At 39.5% G+C, this 18,585-nt stretch overlaps 1 protein-coding gene across 1 annotated transcript in view; it reads left to right on the top strand.

The window, feature by feature from the left end:
• The window catches only part of ITSN2 (intersectin 2), a gene marked incomplete at its 5' end in the record, with an annotated part of 87,353 nt that overhangs the window by 28,544 nt on the left and 40,224 nt on the right, over positions 1-18,585 (top strand). Inside the window, 9 exons of the mRNA XM_084261175.1 lie at positions 6,266-6,358; positions 7,983-8,046; positions 10,387-10,550; positions 11,872-12,069; positions 12,443-12,539; positions 14,147-14,289; positions 15,595-15,658; positions 17,447-17,584; positions 17,703-17,788. Coding sequence (XP_084117301.1) covers positions 6,266-6,358; positions 7,983-8,046; positions 10,387-10,550; positions 11,872-12,069; positions 12,443-12,539; positions 14,147-14,289; positions 15,595-15,658; positions 17,447-17,584; positions 17,703-17,788 — 1,047 coding nt within the window. The remainder of the gene's footprint in view (positions 1-6,265; positions 6,359-7,982; positions 8,047-10,386; positions 10,551-11,871; positions 12,070-12,442; positions 12,540-14,146; positions 14,290-15,594; positions 15,659-17,446; positions 17,585-17,702; positions 17,789-18,585) is intronic.

The raw sequence follows: 18,585 nt of genomic DNA, 5'->3' as shown, positions 1-18,585 counted from the left end.
TCAATTTAGGCTTATTATCTCTGTGGAGTTAATTAACTTTGTAGGTCATAGGAGCATAGTTTTTATTAGAGAAAAACAAGCAACGCCTCTCAGTGCAAAACACACACAGATCTTGGGAGAACTTGAGCGGTGTCTTAGGGTTTTCTACAAACGCAAAGTTGCCTTTATCCCTGTCACTAGTCGTACCAGTCTCAGTACAACTACCTCTTGCCTGGGTAATACCAACCAGTGGCAGAGGTCTTACAGAACATTTTCAAATCCATTTACTTTTGTACAGCTCTGCTTTTTTTTCCCCCTTCTTTTTCAATGGTTTTGAGGAAAGAACTGTGTTTGTGTCTGTTTCTGATGCTGGCAGCCCATCAAAGCAAGTCCTTTGATTTTCTTCAGAAAATCATCCGGCTGATGCAGTGTTGTAAAGGCATTTCTGGAGCAATCCAAACAAATCGGATCCTGCCATAAACAGACCCTCATGCTCTCTTGTAGAAAGATGGTTTTTTTATTTAAAATTAGCTTAAAGGAACAGAAAATGTTGTTTAATCACCAGGGAAGTCTATTGTTTCCAACACAAAAAACTGCGAATGCTACCACATTGAATTACATGCTAATACCTGTTACATGAAGGTGAGGTTGGTATGTGTTTTGTTGTCTGTAGAGAAGTCTTGAAGGTACTTTACAATGATGTGTAGCTCCAGGTTGTTTGTGTGAGTCTTTGTAACTCTGTACAGACTTTGTACGTGGGGTAGAATCCACATACGACTTTGAACTCTTGAACGTCTTGTGGGCAACTAAAGAAGCTTTCTCTGTTGGTTTTCTGATCTGGTATAAGGATCTGGTTTCTGGACCTTGAGTCCAGGTTTTATGTCGGATCTCAAGAACACTTGTCAGAATGGTTATCCAGAATCTTCTCTGAAAATACCAGCCTTCTGTAGAAAAGAATGAAAACTTGGTATCTGTCTTCCAAAATTGTTACTAACCTAGAAATACTTTCTTTTTTTATTATATAAACAGAAAAAGCAAGTGAAGGCAGTAGTTGGTCTATTCTAGGGAGAGCCTTTGTGAGGAAAAAATCTCAAAGTTCAGCATTTCACGAGTTTTGATTCTTAAAGCTGCAGCATAGTCAAATATAAGTGTTAGCTTCATCCAGGTGGGTCTTGCTTTGTGTATGAAGTGGACAAATTACAAAATAACATCTTTCAAAAAATAGTGGCTTCATGAACTGTATTTTTTTTTACCCCTTCAAAATTGTACCATCTGCAGTTCGGAAAAAACTATTTGTCTCATGAACATGTCCAGGAAACTTAAGCTAATTCAGCAAAGTAGTAGTAACATACTGTCATGAAAGCATGCAGTAGCAACTGTATTTTGGTTTCTTGATGTTAAGCTAATTTTTAAAAGTATTGCAATTCACTGCTACTTGGTGCCAGCTCAGGATGTCTGGCGTGCCAAAGGTTCACTACTGCTCCATCAAGGAGATGCACGCCTCTTGCCTCATCCTGTGATCAGAGAAGTGTTTGCGAAGAGCACATGCCTGTAGTTTGGTATTGTGATTTGTGTGTGACATGCCACAAGTAAGGGCTGGATTGGTGAGGAAGGATGAGGAAAAACAATGGCTCTGGGCAAAATTAATTGTTCTTTTTAGCTGGATCTGGGTTACGAGCAAGAGGTTTCTCCAGCCCTTGGGTTGAAGGCATGTTAGTGCAAAAAATACTGAGCTAAACCAGCTAAGTTTAGGTGATACACCTTGGATGGCAGATGTTTCTTTTTGATTTTTCCTGCAACTTTGTGCTTCCAAGAAAAGGAGTGATCTTCCCATTGTCACAGTTCAGTGTGCTCAAAACTTGGTCACTTGTAAACCGGGCAGCGTAATTTTTTTCAGCAGTGGCCACTTTTACCTCTGGTAGTAGCTTTGGGAGACAACCACAGTATTTCTGAGGATTGTAGCATGTTTTGATGGTGATTGCACAGGAGGACTGAATCTCAAACTAATTTTGTTTGTGGTGAGCCTTTATTGTGATGGTCTTGGTTGTGCTATAAGTAAACATGGCAATTACTTTGAAGAATGATTTTGTGATGCACTTTGTGGAATTACGAGACCTTGTGATCCCTGTTGTTCAAAGTGCAAATTTCAGATAGAATCATAGCATCATCAAGGCTGGAAAAGACCTTCTAGATCATCAAGTCCAACTGTTCAGTCCTACACCATCAAACTACTAAACATCTCCCAGCTAATCAGCCCCAGCTCCCTTAGCCTCTCCTCGTAAGACCTGTAACTTCTATTGCACACCGAGCATACTCACTGGCGGGGTGATGTGAGGAGCAGAAAAGGCCAGATAGACTGATGTAATTTTGCTCAGCATTTTGAGGGAACTTAATTAAAATGACAATTTCTATACAGAAATCTTTCTTTTCTTATTTGTATCACCAAGTGGTAGCATCAAGGGTCATGAGCAAGTGGTTAAGCTAACAGTAAGTGCCCACAGCACCTCCTCTCCTGTGCTACACTCTTTATTTTCTGTTGTGTATTGGGGTAGGAGTTCAAATAAACAGTGAAACCTTTAAATATGTTTTGGGTGGGGTTTGAACACCCAGACTGTGCATCCCAACCACAAATATTGCGTGGGTTTTAATTTTATTTTTTTAAATAAATGTTTTCATTGTCCATTGATGATTAACCTGTATTCATAAAACCACAACCTGCCTGAAAATGCCCGACACAGTTTCTCGTACTTTCTAGGCGTAGCTTGTGAGGAATCCCAGTTTTGGAAGGACTGTGTTTGGATAGTGCCTTGCTCCCACCCCCAGTTTAACTCATTTCTGGGTGGAATTGAGTACATGTTTTCATTCAGCTTTCTAAATTAAAAGGTGCTCTGATAGCTCCTTTCAAACATCTTAAATTTCGAGGTGTTACTGAATGTTGATAGACTCTGAGAGAAACGTGGCTAAAATTGTCTGAACTGAATATGTTTTTTTTTTTAATTTATATTTACAAACTATGTCTATTTTTATATGTTTTAAGTAAAACAGTTGAATTGTGTGGGAGGGGGCCTGCTTTGAATTTTAAGTCTTACTACATTGCTCTCTTCCATGCCTATAAAAAAAGCCTCGGTGAAGAACATATCTTCATGGATTTAGTCACCAGAAAAAAGGAATTTCAGTTTCTGTCCTCAGGGATAGGGAAGATCTGAAATTCTTCTTGCCTTTAAAAATACATGATTAGCAAGTTGGCCTTTTCAGGGTATATATTCAGTCTCCTGAGACATTCACATCATGTACTTCTGATAACATGTTTGTAGTTATCCCTTTTCTGTGACAGCAGCTGCTTGCACTGACTCTCTAGGACTATGCCAGAAGCACTTGTTGCTATAATAACATGGGTTGTAGACACAGAGATTTTCTTAAAATTAAATTTATACTTGCAAGAAAATTCTCTTGAAGATGGTTGCTGAAGAAATGCTTTTTCATGTTTAATCTAGGAGTGAATAACCTATGCTAACACTGTATTTTTAGCAGTAGAGTGTGCATCTGAAGGCCTTCTGTGTGTTTGCGCCGATAATACTTTGCTTTTTTGCCTGGCTAGGATCAGCAGTGTGAAGTGTGTGCTGGGATGAGCAGTCATGCACCCCACATGCTTTACCTTTCAGCGAGCTCAGTGATGATCCTGAGGTTATGGGGGCAATGGCAGCACCCTGGGGCTCAGCACCTCAGCGTGTCAGAAAACAACGATTGTAGACCTCTGAGCAAAGGCACACACAATATTTAACATGCAAAAATCAGTGAGAGACTCTTCGGGAGTGTTAATGAAGGCAAAAATGAGAATGAAGGGTGAATGCTGATCTTGCAACGCTGCTTGAATGAGATGTTAACCTGTCATACAGCTACAGGTGTGAATCTGGGGTTTTGCTGAGCTGGGGAATTTTAACGGTTTTGATAGAGAGTCTTGCAGAACTTTGAATTTCAGAGTTGGGGGAAACATAATTTATCAGATTGCATACAAAGAGATAGTTTGCTGAAATATGTTAGAAAAGCTTCAAGACTGATTGCCATCTTCTTGCTTACTTTGTGACATATAAATAGGAAACTCTGAATTTCAGTTCTCTTACGGACTGGATGATCTTTTAGGTCTTTTCCAACCTTGATAATTCTGTGATTCTGTGATTCTGTGAATTTTTAAACCAAGCTACAGCAGTGCTGTTAACACCAATCAAGGAATTATTACTGTGTTTTTAGCATTTCACAGCCACTGATTGTGTGAATGTATTGTGGTAGTCTTAATCCTTCTGTCCTTCATTATAAAAAAGCTGGGGAGCTTTGCAGTTACCTGCTTCAAAAGATGATCAGAACTCGGTATTTCATACAAGAGAAATGCAACGTCACTGTTATTTTAATTTTCATATATGAAAGAAATGTTCAAGTTTTCTGAAGTTGCTGCTGACAGCTTTAGGAGCACTTCTTGTCAAGATAATTTCTAGAAGCATTAACTACATTATGCACTTTGCATTTCTATCTTAAAACTAATGCTTTAAAAGTACTAATGTGCCTCTGATTTTTGCCATTGGGCACAAGCTGTCCTCAATTGTGCCTTATGGCAATACCTGTACTGCCCATCGGCTTTCAGGCATCTGTCTTAGACTTATTTCCATTCCTTATCAGTATCTAGACTTATTCAATTACTCAGTTATCAATTTATTCAATTATTCAATTATCAGTATCTAATTTAGATTTATTCTGTCTCCTTTAATTAGAAGAGAGAATAAAGGGAGGTTCCTGAAGTGCAGTTCAGCCTGCAGCCTGCAAGATCCTTTCGTTGAGGCCACAGTAAAAAAACCAAACTGGTGGATCCTCATGAAAGGGAAGTAAAGGTCCAGATTCATGTGCTCAAAGGTTGTATCCTAGTGCCCTCCCAACTTTTTTGCTGTTCATATCCCAGAGAGTTTCTGGGTTTTGTTTGGTTTTTAAAAACTATTTGTATTTCCCTACTGAGCAGGAGGCGGAAAGAATTCTGTACGTACGGGAGGAGGATGATGGTCTGAACAGGACCTTCCTAACAGGAGACATTGGGTCTTCTTGAAAAATGTGTTTGCATATATGGATATGCAAATGAGAGATGATTAACATCATTAATACATGTGTATTGGCATGTATGTCAGCTTGCAGTCTTATCATTACAATTACTCTCTGAAAAACGGAGAGAGCTATTGAGATTTTGTAGGTTCAAGGCTTTAAAATTAGCTGTAAGGAGGAAAAGAGCAGTGTTTTACAGTAATGTTTCTTTCAGAGTGCTGTGCTTTTTAAAGCAACTTGTTAATATCTTAGTAGGAGACTCCTTTATTCCCTTGGCTATCTTTTAGTGAACAATACAAATACTTGAAGAACAGATTAGCAGTTCTCTGGAAGTGGTAATGCTGAATAGAATGTGGTTTTAAAGTTTTGGCCTTGTGGGTTTGTTGGGGGGGAGGTTATTGAGAATAATTTCTGGGATTTCCATTCAGAATTTTTGCAAATTCTTGCATTCATTGATTTGTATTTTTGTCAAGAGCTTCCCGACTAAAACTTCCTCCTACTTAAAAAAAAAAACCCAAACAATTATTTCTGGCAAAGTGCTTTTCCTGCAAAGGGCACACACCCTGACCTTCATACAGTAGGCTGGAGTATTTCTGAAAGTCACTGCCTGGTATATCAGCACAGCTCTGTAAACATGATTTCACTTTGCAGCTATAATATTGCAATCTTTATCTTTTTTTTAAGCATTGAAATATGGTAGGTTGAAACAGAAACACAACCCAGAATGTTATTCCTTCGTCAGGCAAAACCAACACATTTTTGTTAGCAGTCCCAACTTTGATTTTCAAGTATTGGCAAGGCAAACTAAGTTTTGTTGGCAGCTGTAGAGTGTCAGCCCTCTCTGTGAGAACCTTTAAGTGACATTGAATTGCACTTGTTTACCGGTGAACCAGAGGAGTATTTGGTTCACACAAGCCATGGTGAGTAACATGCATCCTGCCCCGGCTGCAAACAATCAGCAGCAACAGGAAACTGCTTTGCACCAGCTTTGAAGGCCAGCAATCTAGCTGAGCAGTTGTCTCAGCCAGCACTTGCACATCTGGGAAGCAAGTTTGTGTTTCATAACATCCTTGCCAAACTGGTAGGAGCTGGGTGTGTCTAGACCTAACTTTCTCCCTCCAGAAGCCAAGCTTTTCTTTTGTGAGTGAAGTGTTTGATTTTTAAAAGTCACCAATCTGTTATGGTTTCATTTTTGTTTCTTCAGGAGGCCCAAACATATGGGCAATCACCTCTGAAGAGCGGGCCAAGCATGACAAGCAGTTTGATAGCCTTAAACCCACAGGAGGCTACATTACAGGTTAGTCTGAGATTCTGCATTACACATTAACTTCTGTGTACACATAACTATCTTTGTTGAACAGTTTCAAAAACGACATCCTATTTCTAGCCCTTTGTTGTGTGACTAATAAGCATACTATATGGGCAAACAACTACAGGTTATTTCTGAACTTCTCCAAGCTGTCTGGCACGGGAATGCTCTTCTATTAACCCCATCACTTCTGCAGACAGCTGTTACTTGCTGTCATTCTGCCTAGGTTCAAAAACCAAAGAGTATCAGGCTAGATGGGAGGCTGCCAAAGAGCCCTGAGAGTAGCTATTGTGTCAAGTGACACCAGAGACAGCAGAAGTGCCTCTCCTCTGTCTGAACAGTTTTAGAGAATACCGTGCTTGTTTTGGAGCAGGAGGCAGGGAGAGAGATGCTGGCAGTTTGTCCCTGATAGTGGCCGTTTGAAATTTAACAACCCTTGGGCCTTCAGCAAGTTCTAGATAGAATAATGGCATTTAGCAGTGGCCTGCAGTCAGTTCTAGTTGCATTCAGCTCTTTCTCTTCCAAAACAGTTAGGTCATGCTGCTGCACACCTCAGAATTTGTGAATTTAAGAATCATCTTGTGTCATCAAGAAAAGGCTCAATGTCAATGGCAAAGATGACTTAGGAATGCCCCATTCTTTGTGTGCACATGAGCACTAAGGACCAGCTGTGATCACTCCTACCCTCCAAACTTACCTGCTGATGGCACATCTGGGGACTCTACTGCTGCTGCTTTTCCTCGTTTTGGTGCAAAAAACACCTAAGGAAAGAGTAGGGAATTACCTTTTCAGAACATGCACATCTTCTAGCTAAGTGATACATATCTCCTGCCAAACAGCTCTGCCAGGTTGTTGTTTACCATCAGGTAAAAAGTCTGCAGTCCCAGGGACTCCCTTTAGGCCACATCCTGGATGTACATCTGCAGGCTTCATTATTTATTTGGCAAGTGCTTGAAATGAAAGGCTATGTATGAATGTAGGGGGAGAAAGAGCTGAAAGAATAACTTGAAATCTTAACTTTAAGTGTCTAATTCCATCACAGGGAAGTATAAACACCACTGTCCATGTTTTATGTTTTGTTACAAGTTTGGGTACTGACTCTGCTGTCAAAATTGATGTAGAACTTGGTATGGAATTTGCACAACAGTTCCCATTCCCTTCCTGAAATACTGGATATTCTCTCATATTATTTAGGACACAATATTCTTCCAGTTTTTCTGGAGAGGCAGTACTGGCTGACTTAGATTGTGTGGAGAAGGAAAGAAATAGCATGCATGTCCTTTCCTGCAAAAGAAATTGGGTCAGGACTAAATTTTCAGTCATTTTTACTTCTTTAAGTCTTGCATCTATTAAACTGTTGGCAGCTGTTGATTTATGACCTGTTAAAGCTTTTTATAGCTATTTGAAATCACTTCTCAGAGCAACAAGTAAGGATTAGAGAATATATGGATATGGATGATCTGTGTCACCAGGGAAGGAGTTAGGTGGTACAAAACCAGAATGCTTGGCATTCAGGATGCAGGTTCCTTTCAAAAATCTGGCCCTCTACAGAGTCCTGAGGTATTCTGAAAATCTAGGTCTCAAGTGTAAAAGTCTTTCTTGTTTATCACAGGTGATCAAGCACGTACCTTCTTTTTACAATCAGGTCTACCAGCTTCAGTCCTTGCTGAAATATGGTAAGATATCCTTTCCTTTTTCACTATTTAATTTTTTTTTTTTAAGATAGGAGATGTTTAGCTTTTGAATACTACTTTTGTTATGTTGTGTTGTCTGGAAGAGGTGTTCAACAAAGGAGAGTTGTCTTAAACATTGTTTTAATTTTATTAAATTTACAGAAAGGATTGAGCCCATATGTGTATGGACACTTAATTAAAACCCAGTATCTTACTAAATCCTTCTTAGGATGTGATACTGACCACCACCTATTTAAACTATAGTGAGTGCTTCAGAGAAAAAGTGATGAAAAATTGCAAGACTTCAGTAGAGGGGAGTGCCTGTTGGACTGCCACAAAGGTCATTGTTAGGCTTTGTCTTAATATTTTTAATAATGTGGAAAGAGGGGTAGATAATGTGTTAATAAAATTCTGGAGATACTAAATTGAATGGTGTCTGAAATAGTAGCAGCCACTAAAAATGGTAGTGGGATTAAGCGTGGGAAAAATTGTATGCTGATGAACTGGGGGTGGAAAACAGACTGAAAGTAGGAAAGGAGTGGAGGTGAAATCTAAAGCCACAGAAAACATTATTAGGTCAGTTGTAGTGTGCTGTAAGATCTCAAGCAATGCTGCATGCAGTCCAGGAACAGGGATAAGCCTTGTTCTTTGCAGCATGGATGTTCCAGTTGGAACTCTAGAAACAGACATTGTCACCTTTGTAACTCCACAGTCTTTACTCAATTACTTTGTTCGTTTGGGGTATTTCATTAGCAAGATGTGCTCGTGCTAAAAGGCACAGAGTGGGGGCTCATAATGATTAACTGCAACTCCCTTGTGAAAGAATATTACAGACACTAACTGCATACAGAGGTAGTTTCATCTTCAGACACTTAAAGTGCATAGGAAGGAGAGGTAAGGAAACTTTTGTGTAGGGCTTTTGACTGAATAGTAACAGAATGAAGCTATGGAAGGGAAAATGGAGCTTAATGTTGATTCTGGGTTTTTTTTTGTTGTTGTTGATGGGTTTTTTTTCTTCTCCTAACTTTATTTACATTCCTGTGTCTGGTCCTTGCATATTTAAGTATTCGCAGGATTTCAGATGTTCTGTCTCACCAGAATTTTTATCTGTTTATATATGCACTGTTGCATGAACTGTTTTATTTAAGTTTATTTGGAAAAGCATCAGAGGAAGTGTGGATACCCGTGCTGTCTGTAAAATAACACCATTTTCATGGTGGGGTTTAGTGCTTTCAGCAGGTTTCTGCATCCTCCTGTTTCAGATACTGGCACCATTTCCTTACAATTACAGACATTAACTAGCCAGACTATTTAAAATTACATAGAAGGAGGCATAGCAGAGGTGTATCTGTAACAAATTTATCCACTACTTGGAAAGCCTACTGCTTTTCAAAGTGTCTTCCTACATTCTCAGGTGTTAAATACTAAATATACAGCAACTTCACAACTGAACTCTGCAGAAGACTACCAAGTGAATTGCCAGACAGACATTAATAATTGGAAGTCCAGGTTGATCTTTGATATCTGTAGGTTGGCAAACTAGAAAAATTGCGATCTGCAAACTCCTGTGGGTTTGAATGTTGTCAAAAGTCTATGTCCAGGTGGAGGCTGGTAACAAGTGGTGTGGCCCAGGGATCTGTCTTGGGTCTGTCCAAACTGTTGGAGAGGGTTCAGAGGAGGCCACAAAGATGATCAGAGGGCTGGAGCACCTCCCCTACAAAGAGAGGCTGAGGGAGCTGGGCTTGTTCAGCCTGGAGAAGAGAAGGCTTTGGGGGGGAACCTTATTGCAGCCTTCCCATCCCTGAAGGGAGCAGAGAAACAGGAGGGGAATCAACTTTTTAAAAGGGTAGACAATGGCAGAACAAGGGGGAAAGGATAAAGGAGGGAAGGTTTAGATTAGATATTAGGGGGAAGTTCTTTACAGAGAGAGTGGTAAGGTGCTGCCCAGAGAGGTGGTGGATGCCCCATCCCTGGAGGTGTTCAAGGCCAGGTTGGATGGGGCCCTGGGCAACCTTGTCTAGATTGTGGCTGGAGGTTGGTGTCCCTGCCTGTGGCAGGGGGGGTGGAACTCTGTGATCCTTGGGGTCCCTTCCAACCCAAACCACTCTTCGATTCTATGCAAAGTAGAAAATCTACAAATGGTTGCAGTAGGTTTGTTCTTTTCTTGCACAAAACCAGTAAATAAATCTGATAGAAATGCTTCTCATTAAGTGAAAAAGTTAATTTTACATTTCTTCCTGTGGGCTTTAAGAAGTTTTATTTTTTAATATTTTATTTTTAGTTTTAAAATTTTTTTTATTATATAGATTTTCTCATGTCTTTTATTTTTCTTTTATTTTTAAGGACACTGTCAGACCTGAACAAGGATGGAAAAATGGATCAACAGGAGTTCTCTATAGCCATGAAACTCATCAAGCTGAAATTGCAAGGACAGCATTTGCCTGCGGTTCTCCCTCCTGTCATGAAACAAACTCCAGTATTTTCACCACTAATGTCAGCTCGCTTTGGTACTTATGAATATATAATTTCTTAGAGTTAGGAGGTAAAAAACCACAGTTAATCTGACCACAACAGCTGAGTGAATCATTAAAAAAAATCCAAGGGTATTCAGATTTAGGAAATACACAAAGTCCCTTTTGATAATTTCATTCTATGAAAACTTTTAATAATAATGATGAAAAACCTTATGTTGAATTTTGACATGAGGTGTAAGAAAGCCATTCAGAATGGCCATCTGACGTGCAGGCTGTCATCTTGTGCTGAAGGGTTTTTGGGTCCCTCCTACTCATTCACCTATTTATACTTGGGGTTTTCAAAGTTAAACTTGGTAATAGTGAAAGTCTTAGAAAAACACTTACTTTAATTATTTTTTCAAAATCAGTCAAATTGCCTATTTTAATTATATGATCAAAGAAATAGAATTATTTCAACTTTTTTGTCCTTTTCTGACAGTGTATTGGGATTCAGTGCATGCCTGTTGTTTGTTGGCCTGTAGAACAAAATACACATAACAACTTCAGCTGGATTACAAAATGAATGCATACCTCTATGCTGAAATTAAGAGTATACATACATGAATTACATAAATGATTTAAAATGTCATCTTGGCAAATCCTGTGTCTTTGCACAGAGCACACTGGGGAAGAACTGTTCACAAGGGCATGTAGCAGTAGGACAAGGAGTAATGGTTTTAAACTAGAAAAGGGGAGATTTAGGTTGGGTATTAGGAAAAAGCTCTTCAATATGAGGGTGGTAGATCACTGGCAGAGGTTGCTCAGAGAGGTAGTGGAGGCCCCATCTCTGTAAACATTCAAGGTCAGGCTTGATGGGGCTTTGATTGACCTGATCTAGTGAAGATGTCCCTGCTTACTGCAGGGGTTTGGACTAGGTGGCCAGTGCTTGGAAGAGAGCTGTTTCAGAAACAGTGTCAGCTTTGTCCTGTAGAGGATTGTCACAACTTCTTGGTTGTGTTGTAATTCTTTCTCATGGGCCATATGTGGAAAGGCTTGTTGAAGAACTAGTTACAGATATAATTAGAGAAAACTCAATCTTCTTCTTTTGTGAAATGCTAGCTAAGTCTACTTAGATAATTAATTGCTTGTAAGGGGGTTGTTTTATTTTTTCAATTCATGTTCTTCAGTATATCTTCCTCTGTGAGCTATCTTGGCTAATCTTCAGAGAAAATGTAAATATGATACATGATCATCTATTTTAACTCATGTGTCAGGATGCAGATTGTTTTGTGTAGTTTCTGCCTAGCATAACGGAGTGAGATTCTTGCTGGAGCCTCTGCAATGTTAAGTCATGCATTGTTGGATTTTGCTCTAGGAATGGGTAGTATGCCAAATCTGTCCATGCCAACGTCCATGTCTACGATCACACCGTTAGCTCCCATGTCTCTGACCTCCATGACTTCCATTCCTCCTTTGGTTATCTCTACTCCCCTGGTGCCTTCTGTCAGCACCTCCTCATTGCCAAATGGAACGTCCAGCCTTCTGCAGCCTTTGTCTGTACCCTTCTCTTCAAGTAAGTATAGTACCATCCACTTCTCGTTCTCAGACTTGTGAATCTTATTTTCTCTGTGGCTGATTTCAGACAAGAGTGCCAATACTTGCATGGGAATAAAAACCTAAAGGGTTTATTCCCAAATCAGTTCTGACTAGTTAATCTTAACAAGAAGTCACTGATTAGTCTCTATCTCTGGAGGCATTCAAAAACCATCTGGATGCTGTCCTATGTGACCCACTCTGGGTGATCCTGCTCTGGCAGGGGGTTGGACTGGATGATCTCCAGAGGTGCCTTCCAACCCCAATCATTCTGTGATTCTGTCAAAGCCCTGAGTGTTTATTACAAAGCCTTACCTTATACCTGTTTCTTGGGTTTGTTCTGTTTGTTTCAGCGCTGCCTCATACTGGTTCTTTAGGTCCCATGGCAGGAGGGCTTGGTGGTACTAGTATGCAGAAGGCACAATCCCTGATCGATTTAGGATCTAGCAGGTATGAAATTTAAGTTTAAAACAGTTGTATCTTAAACTTCAATAGTATACCTTCCAAAACTTACAGAGCATTTCTATTTTCATAGTATATTCCTTAACAATTAGTCTATCTAATGTGACCTACCAAGAATTAAAATAGTTTGATATGCACAGTAAGCAGTATTTCCAGGAAATCTGACAGATCTGCCTGAAGTAGGTGAGGAATTCAAGTGAGAGAAGCCAGTGCCAAAAAGCAGGCAATGTACCTTGTTAGTAAATAGAACTTACCAAGGGGTTATGGAAGCAATGTATGTGCATAGGGGTGCTCATTCATTATAGAGGGTACCATGTAATTAGCAAGCATGTAAGAACAGTTTGTTATAAATATTTATGTGAGAATTTGTTTTGTTAATAATAGAAGGTTATGCAGCTTTGTCATCAGCTGCTCTGTTTCACTGACCTTAGAACTTCACCATAGACAAAGAGAGGGACTAGGCTTATCTATGTGACTGGGTACCCAGGGAACAAACTGTGTCCCAAAAGACAATCCAGAGGGCATCTCAGCCCCAGCTTCATTCCAGAAGGTGACTCAGAAGTGCTTGCACATCTTTGATGCTGGTACAAGGCATCTTGGATGAACTCATGCCTAGCATTGGGCTCCTCATACTGACAGACACCTGATGCTTGCAGATGTTCAGTAAGATGATTGTAGACATGGTGTGTGCCTATAATATTTTGGTTTTTTACTGGAAAGCTTTAATTTGCTGGTGATGTAGTGTTGCAAAGTAGTTCTTCTTCACTGTTACCATTGACAGCATTTTCACCATTCTCCTGTTTTTATCTAATTCCCTGAAAGGGTCCAACATTGTGCCCAAAAGTCTTTGTTTATAGCAGCATTCTTTATTATCTTGGATAACCCTGCAAATAGGGTTTTTACTTGACAGAGGAGGGGATTACCTTAAGATGGGCTGGATGTACCTGGTTTTGTCTGATCTTCAAAGATGAGACACTGAAAATTCTGGGAGTTGCAAGTACAAGTTTTATAGGTATAACTAAGCACTCCATCAAGTGCTGTTCTGCAAAAACCGAATGAGTCAGAAAAGCTTCATTTGGCCTGTCATTGCCACTAATAGAAATAATAGGTAGAGGTGGAATGTAATGGCCTTAGCAGCTTTAGGATCTCCTTTTGGTTGTCAGTTTATCAGATACATTTTTATGCTCATGGTTATTCTTTTGCATACCTCTTAAAGTTACTTAGACATCCACAGGCTTCACAGCCTTCTAAACATTCTTGTGAAAGTTGATGTTTTCCTGTGGTTTCCTATGGTGGTGTTTGGCAGTGGTGGACCAATGAATTATGTACATGTGATACCAAGGGAGCTGGGTCTTGAATTCAAGTGTTTCTTTTGATATGTGTCCCTACTTTCACAGTAAAATTCCATATTAGTGATGAAAATAGTTATAGGAAGTTAGCAGAGGTAGAACTCTGTGGAAGTTGTTTCATGTTACCAGAAGATGTTATATATCTTCTGCTCCAACGCATGTTCATTAAGCCAAATAACTGAAGAGTTTGTTCTTTCTTTCTTTCTTTCTCTCTTTTCTTTTTTTTTTTTTTTAATTGCATTACAGTTCAAATTCTTCCTCTAGTGCTTCACTAGCTGGGAATTCACCAAAGATTACATCCTCAGACTGGGCAGTTCCTCAGGCCTCCAGATTAAAGTATAGACAGAAATTTAACAGTCTTGATAAAAGTATGAGTGGATATTTATCAGGTGAGTACGGCATTTGATACAGAGATGGAAAACCAGCAGTGTTTCTGCCTCTAGTACATTGCAGGCTGAGGGGTGGAATCCCAGCTTAGGATTTGACATTCAGACCTATGCAGGAGAGACTTGAGTTTCAGCTGCTGGTTGATTCCAGTCAGCCAAGAAATGGATATAGCCATCAATTTATTTATTCCTTGGGCTCTGCGTTAGACTTAGAGGGGCCCAAGAAAGCAGAGGTCTCCCCAAGTAGACTGGGGAAGCTATAGCAGCATTCAGGGGAAGAAAAGAGTGGCAGTGGTGGGATCTGACTAGAAGAGTCTGAGAACCATGAGGCTGGGGAATTCAGCTCCAGAAAGTCAGCAGTAATTTTTCAAGCATCACTCTTTGGACTGAGACTTTTTCGTATGACTTGGTAAAATGGGGGATGTCTCAATTATTTCTGTGCCATGCACTCCTATGTCTATGTATCAGTAATTGCTTAGATATTTGGGCTTTATCCTTCCAAAGAAAGTTGGTCAGGAGAAACACTGCAGTACTGCAGCCATGGGATGGAATTTTTCAGAAGGAATTTAAGGGAATCATTCCTTGTTGACTTTGAGTGACGTCTGTGCTGTGCCACAGCATTTTGGTGGATTCAAAAGGCTTCACACAAAGTTAATATGAGAGTAGAGTGTTATGAATGCTCTTGAACAACTGGATTACTCCCTGTAATGGAGCAAGTAGAGTGCTGGCCAGACAGTTAGTAGATACAAAGTTATTATGTGTATCTGTAGCTTTCTAGAGTTCCAATTTCTGAAGAAGCACTTACCAAGCTTCTGCCTCAGGTTTCCAAACCTTAAAAAAAGGAGGGCAATTCTCTCTTCCAAGGAAGAGACTCATTGCTTTTTATCTTCTTAATTTTGATTTTGGGGCTGAAGGTTTCATTGACCTACCTAGAAAGGTATTTGATTCTTAGTTATCAAAGGAAAGCTGAAAGTTTTCCAGCCTGAGAGCTCAAGCTTTAGGTAGACAGTCAGCTGTGCTTTTGTAACAGCTGTGGGGATTACCATAAATACCCATTTTTCACATCAGTTTTTCTGCTCGGTGCTCTGAGTGGAAAAGAGTACACAAGAATAGTTAGGCCTTCATTGTGTTCAGGTTGTAATGCCTGTTGTTAAGCCTGGAAGTAATGCCAACTGTCAGCCACTGATGAAAATGGATTAGATTAATATTAAAAATAAACATGCCCCAGTTCATGACCCATTTTTTGCTACATGTGAATCTTTGATGAAAGTATTCCGTTTTATTAAAATCTTTTACACTTTCACCAAGGATTTCAAGCAAGGAATGCCCTTCTGCAATCAAACCTTTCACAGACTCAGTTGGCTACTATCTGGTAAGTTCAGGTACTGATTATGGATTCAACATGTTTATGGTGTTAAGAGAGGAACTGCATTTAATAAGAAATGATGGACACCACAGATCTAACAGTGTGAACTGAAACTAAGCTGCTTCTTAAACTAGTTTTGTTCATCACGTCAAGACACTTTGATGTAATAAATTACTTTTTTCACTCTTTGCTAAACTCCCTATAACCTTGCATATAATAAATTCAGTTTCTAATTCAGTGGTGCAGTTGTTTAGCTGAGATGAGGGCTTGTTCATTTCATAAGTAGGATTCTGAGATCAAACTTGCTAGTTTTAAAATACGGAGAAAGACGAAAAATGGAGTAACCCTTTGGATGCTTAGAGTTTTACTGCAGTTTCCATAAAGATACATGCATATTACCAGTTTGTTAAAACTTGCCTGTACTGCAGTGATGGAAATGGTTACAGTTATCTGAAGGCTTGAATAATCTGCTTCTGCCCTGCTAGATATGGTAGTTTGGGTTGTGCCTACAGGCATAACTCACATTACACATAAAATTTACAGGCCCAGCAGAATTCACAATAGCTCGGTGCTTTACAGCCCTTTCTGAGTCCCCTTTCTTCTTCTACTCTTTATCCCAGAGCAATCATTTGTCTCTAGCAGCAGCAAGCTGCAGTACTCCTCATATTCCCTCAGCTTGTTTGGTTGCGTGCTCTGAAGGTAAAAAAGGGGAGTGTTGGGTTTTATTCCTCCACTCTGAAGTCAGGGGAAATAAAGCAGACATAGAGCATCTGCTTTCTTCTGTCTGTCTGCCCATGTAGAGGGTTAACAGTTTTGCCAAGTAAGGAATTAGGAATATTTCTTCTGGGGTACTGTATTCAGTAATCACTGTAATAACAGTACTGCTGTGTGTGAATAGTGCTGGTCTGTGGCCATAAAAATCTCATTTCATCATCTCCTGCTTTTGTTTTTCACTGTGGTGTGCGAGATGGTGCTGGTTTTGTTTTGTTTTGTTGTTTCCTTTTTGGGTTTAGTGGGGTTTTTAACTGTTTGGGGGTTTCTTTAACAACCATTTCTTTCATTAAGCATGGGGGTTGGACCCAATGATCTCTTGAGGTCCCTCCCAACCCCTACAATTCTGTGATTCTGTGATTTCACTGAAGTGCAGTCTAAGGACACATTCCTGCAGTTGTATCTACCTAGATCGTTTTTGGAAAAAGGCTCCTGCTTTCTTGCCTGCATCTCTGGAAACATGTTGCTGTTCCTCCCTCTTTCCCAATTGTATGTGATGTATTTTATAAGCTAACAATATAATTGTGTGGTTTGTAGGTGATGCTTTTGCTACCCATTGCAGGGGTCTTGGGGCAGCTCACATGCTCCCTGCACTGTTGAGGAGACACAAAGGGGAAAAAAAGAATTCTATGTAAAGGTTTCTGTTGTAGAATTGAATGTAATTTTATATAATGTTTTCTTTTTCTTATAAAAGTAAGAAAGAGTGGCTTATAGCCTTTTGAGCTAGTTAAGAACAGTCCTGGATTCTCTTCCCAGCTGTTCTCTTAGTGATGCAGTAAATAAAGAGATGTCTCTTAACCTTTCCTGCACTTTTTGCTGTATTTTATGGAAACATCTGTATAGTAGTGCATTATTAACCAAAGTAATACCTCCTTTCATCAACTATTCATGTAATTACATGTGGTTATTTTTGCCAGAACATTTCACAACAGTTTTCTACTTCAAAAAATATTTTTTTAGTAAATTGTTTGTGAATAATTGTAATGTTTGGTTCTAATTATTATTGCTGTTAAAACTGTGCAGGTCACTAGCTGATATTGATGGAGATGGGCAGCTGAAAGCCGATGAGTTTGTGTTAGCCATGCACCTAACTGATATGGCCAAAGCTGGGCAACCTCTGCCACTGACTCTGCCTCTGGAACTGGTACCACCTTCTTTCAGGTATGTCACAGAGGGCAGTGAAACATAACAACCTAATTTCAGTGGAAGTGTTTTATGCAAAGAAAATAACTGTGCTGTTTCTTTAACAATGGTGGTGACTTTTTTATTTTCCCTCCAGAGGTGGAAAATATACTGAAAATATAAATGGAACTCTGCCATCTTACCAGCCTGTGCAGGAGGAGGAGCCACAGAAAAAACAGCCAGGTAAAATAGAGTTTACATTCTTAATGTATAGGGCTGTCTTTGAAGGGCACCGAAACCTTTAGAAAGTGGAGAACATAATGCCTAGGGAGCTAGATCCCTTTTACTGTGGATGGTAGGAAGGTTGTTAAGTTGATGTACTCAGCCTATTACATCTAATAGAATTGAGAAGGTAGAGACAGAGGCTATTTTTAGTTATAGGAAAGGAGAAGTGTGCTGATTAATAATGTATTTTGGAAGATAAATCCTTCATGGCCAAATACTATTATGCCACTATGAATTTTTTTTTCATTTGAAAGTTCCTGGCATTACTTTGCCCTGGATATCGTGAAAACAAAGGGTTCCAGTGAGGTTTAATTCTCTGTAGACTAGATGCAGTTTGCATATAACATAGATTCTACTACTGACTTCCCAATGCTACCAGCAAAGTTCTCTTACATGCACATTACGAGACACAACTTGCCTCTCTTTCTGGAAGGGTGGTTGCTGGGAGCATAAACCATTCTTTTGTATCCCTTTTTATCCTGTGCTGCAGTAATTGAGCTTGATCTGGTTTTGAGTTTTGCTGGTTTTACCTCCAGGAGATCTTACAGGGAACACCCTTAAAAACTAAGCTCTTTCTCTGTGTGTTAATCTTTCTTACATGGTGGAAAAGGTTTTTCAATGAGCTGATAGTCTGCTAAGCTTATAAAAGCTGTTCTTTTATGTTTCCTCTAAAATTCAAGTCATTTTCATGGTTAGTTTTAAATTGCAACAGTTGGAATAAGCTTAGGAAAACTTGGAGGTATTTTTGAAAAGAA

This window comes from Gallinula chloropus (assembly GCF_964237585.1).
Source record: "Gallinula chloropus genome assembly, chromosome: 3".
Lineage (NCBI taxonomy): Eukaryota > Metazoa > Chordata > Aves > Gruiformes > Rallidae > Gallinula > Gallinula chloropus.
Note: the sequence above shows the minus strand (reverse complement) of the source record. Positions and strands in the feature narration are given on the sequence as shown.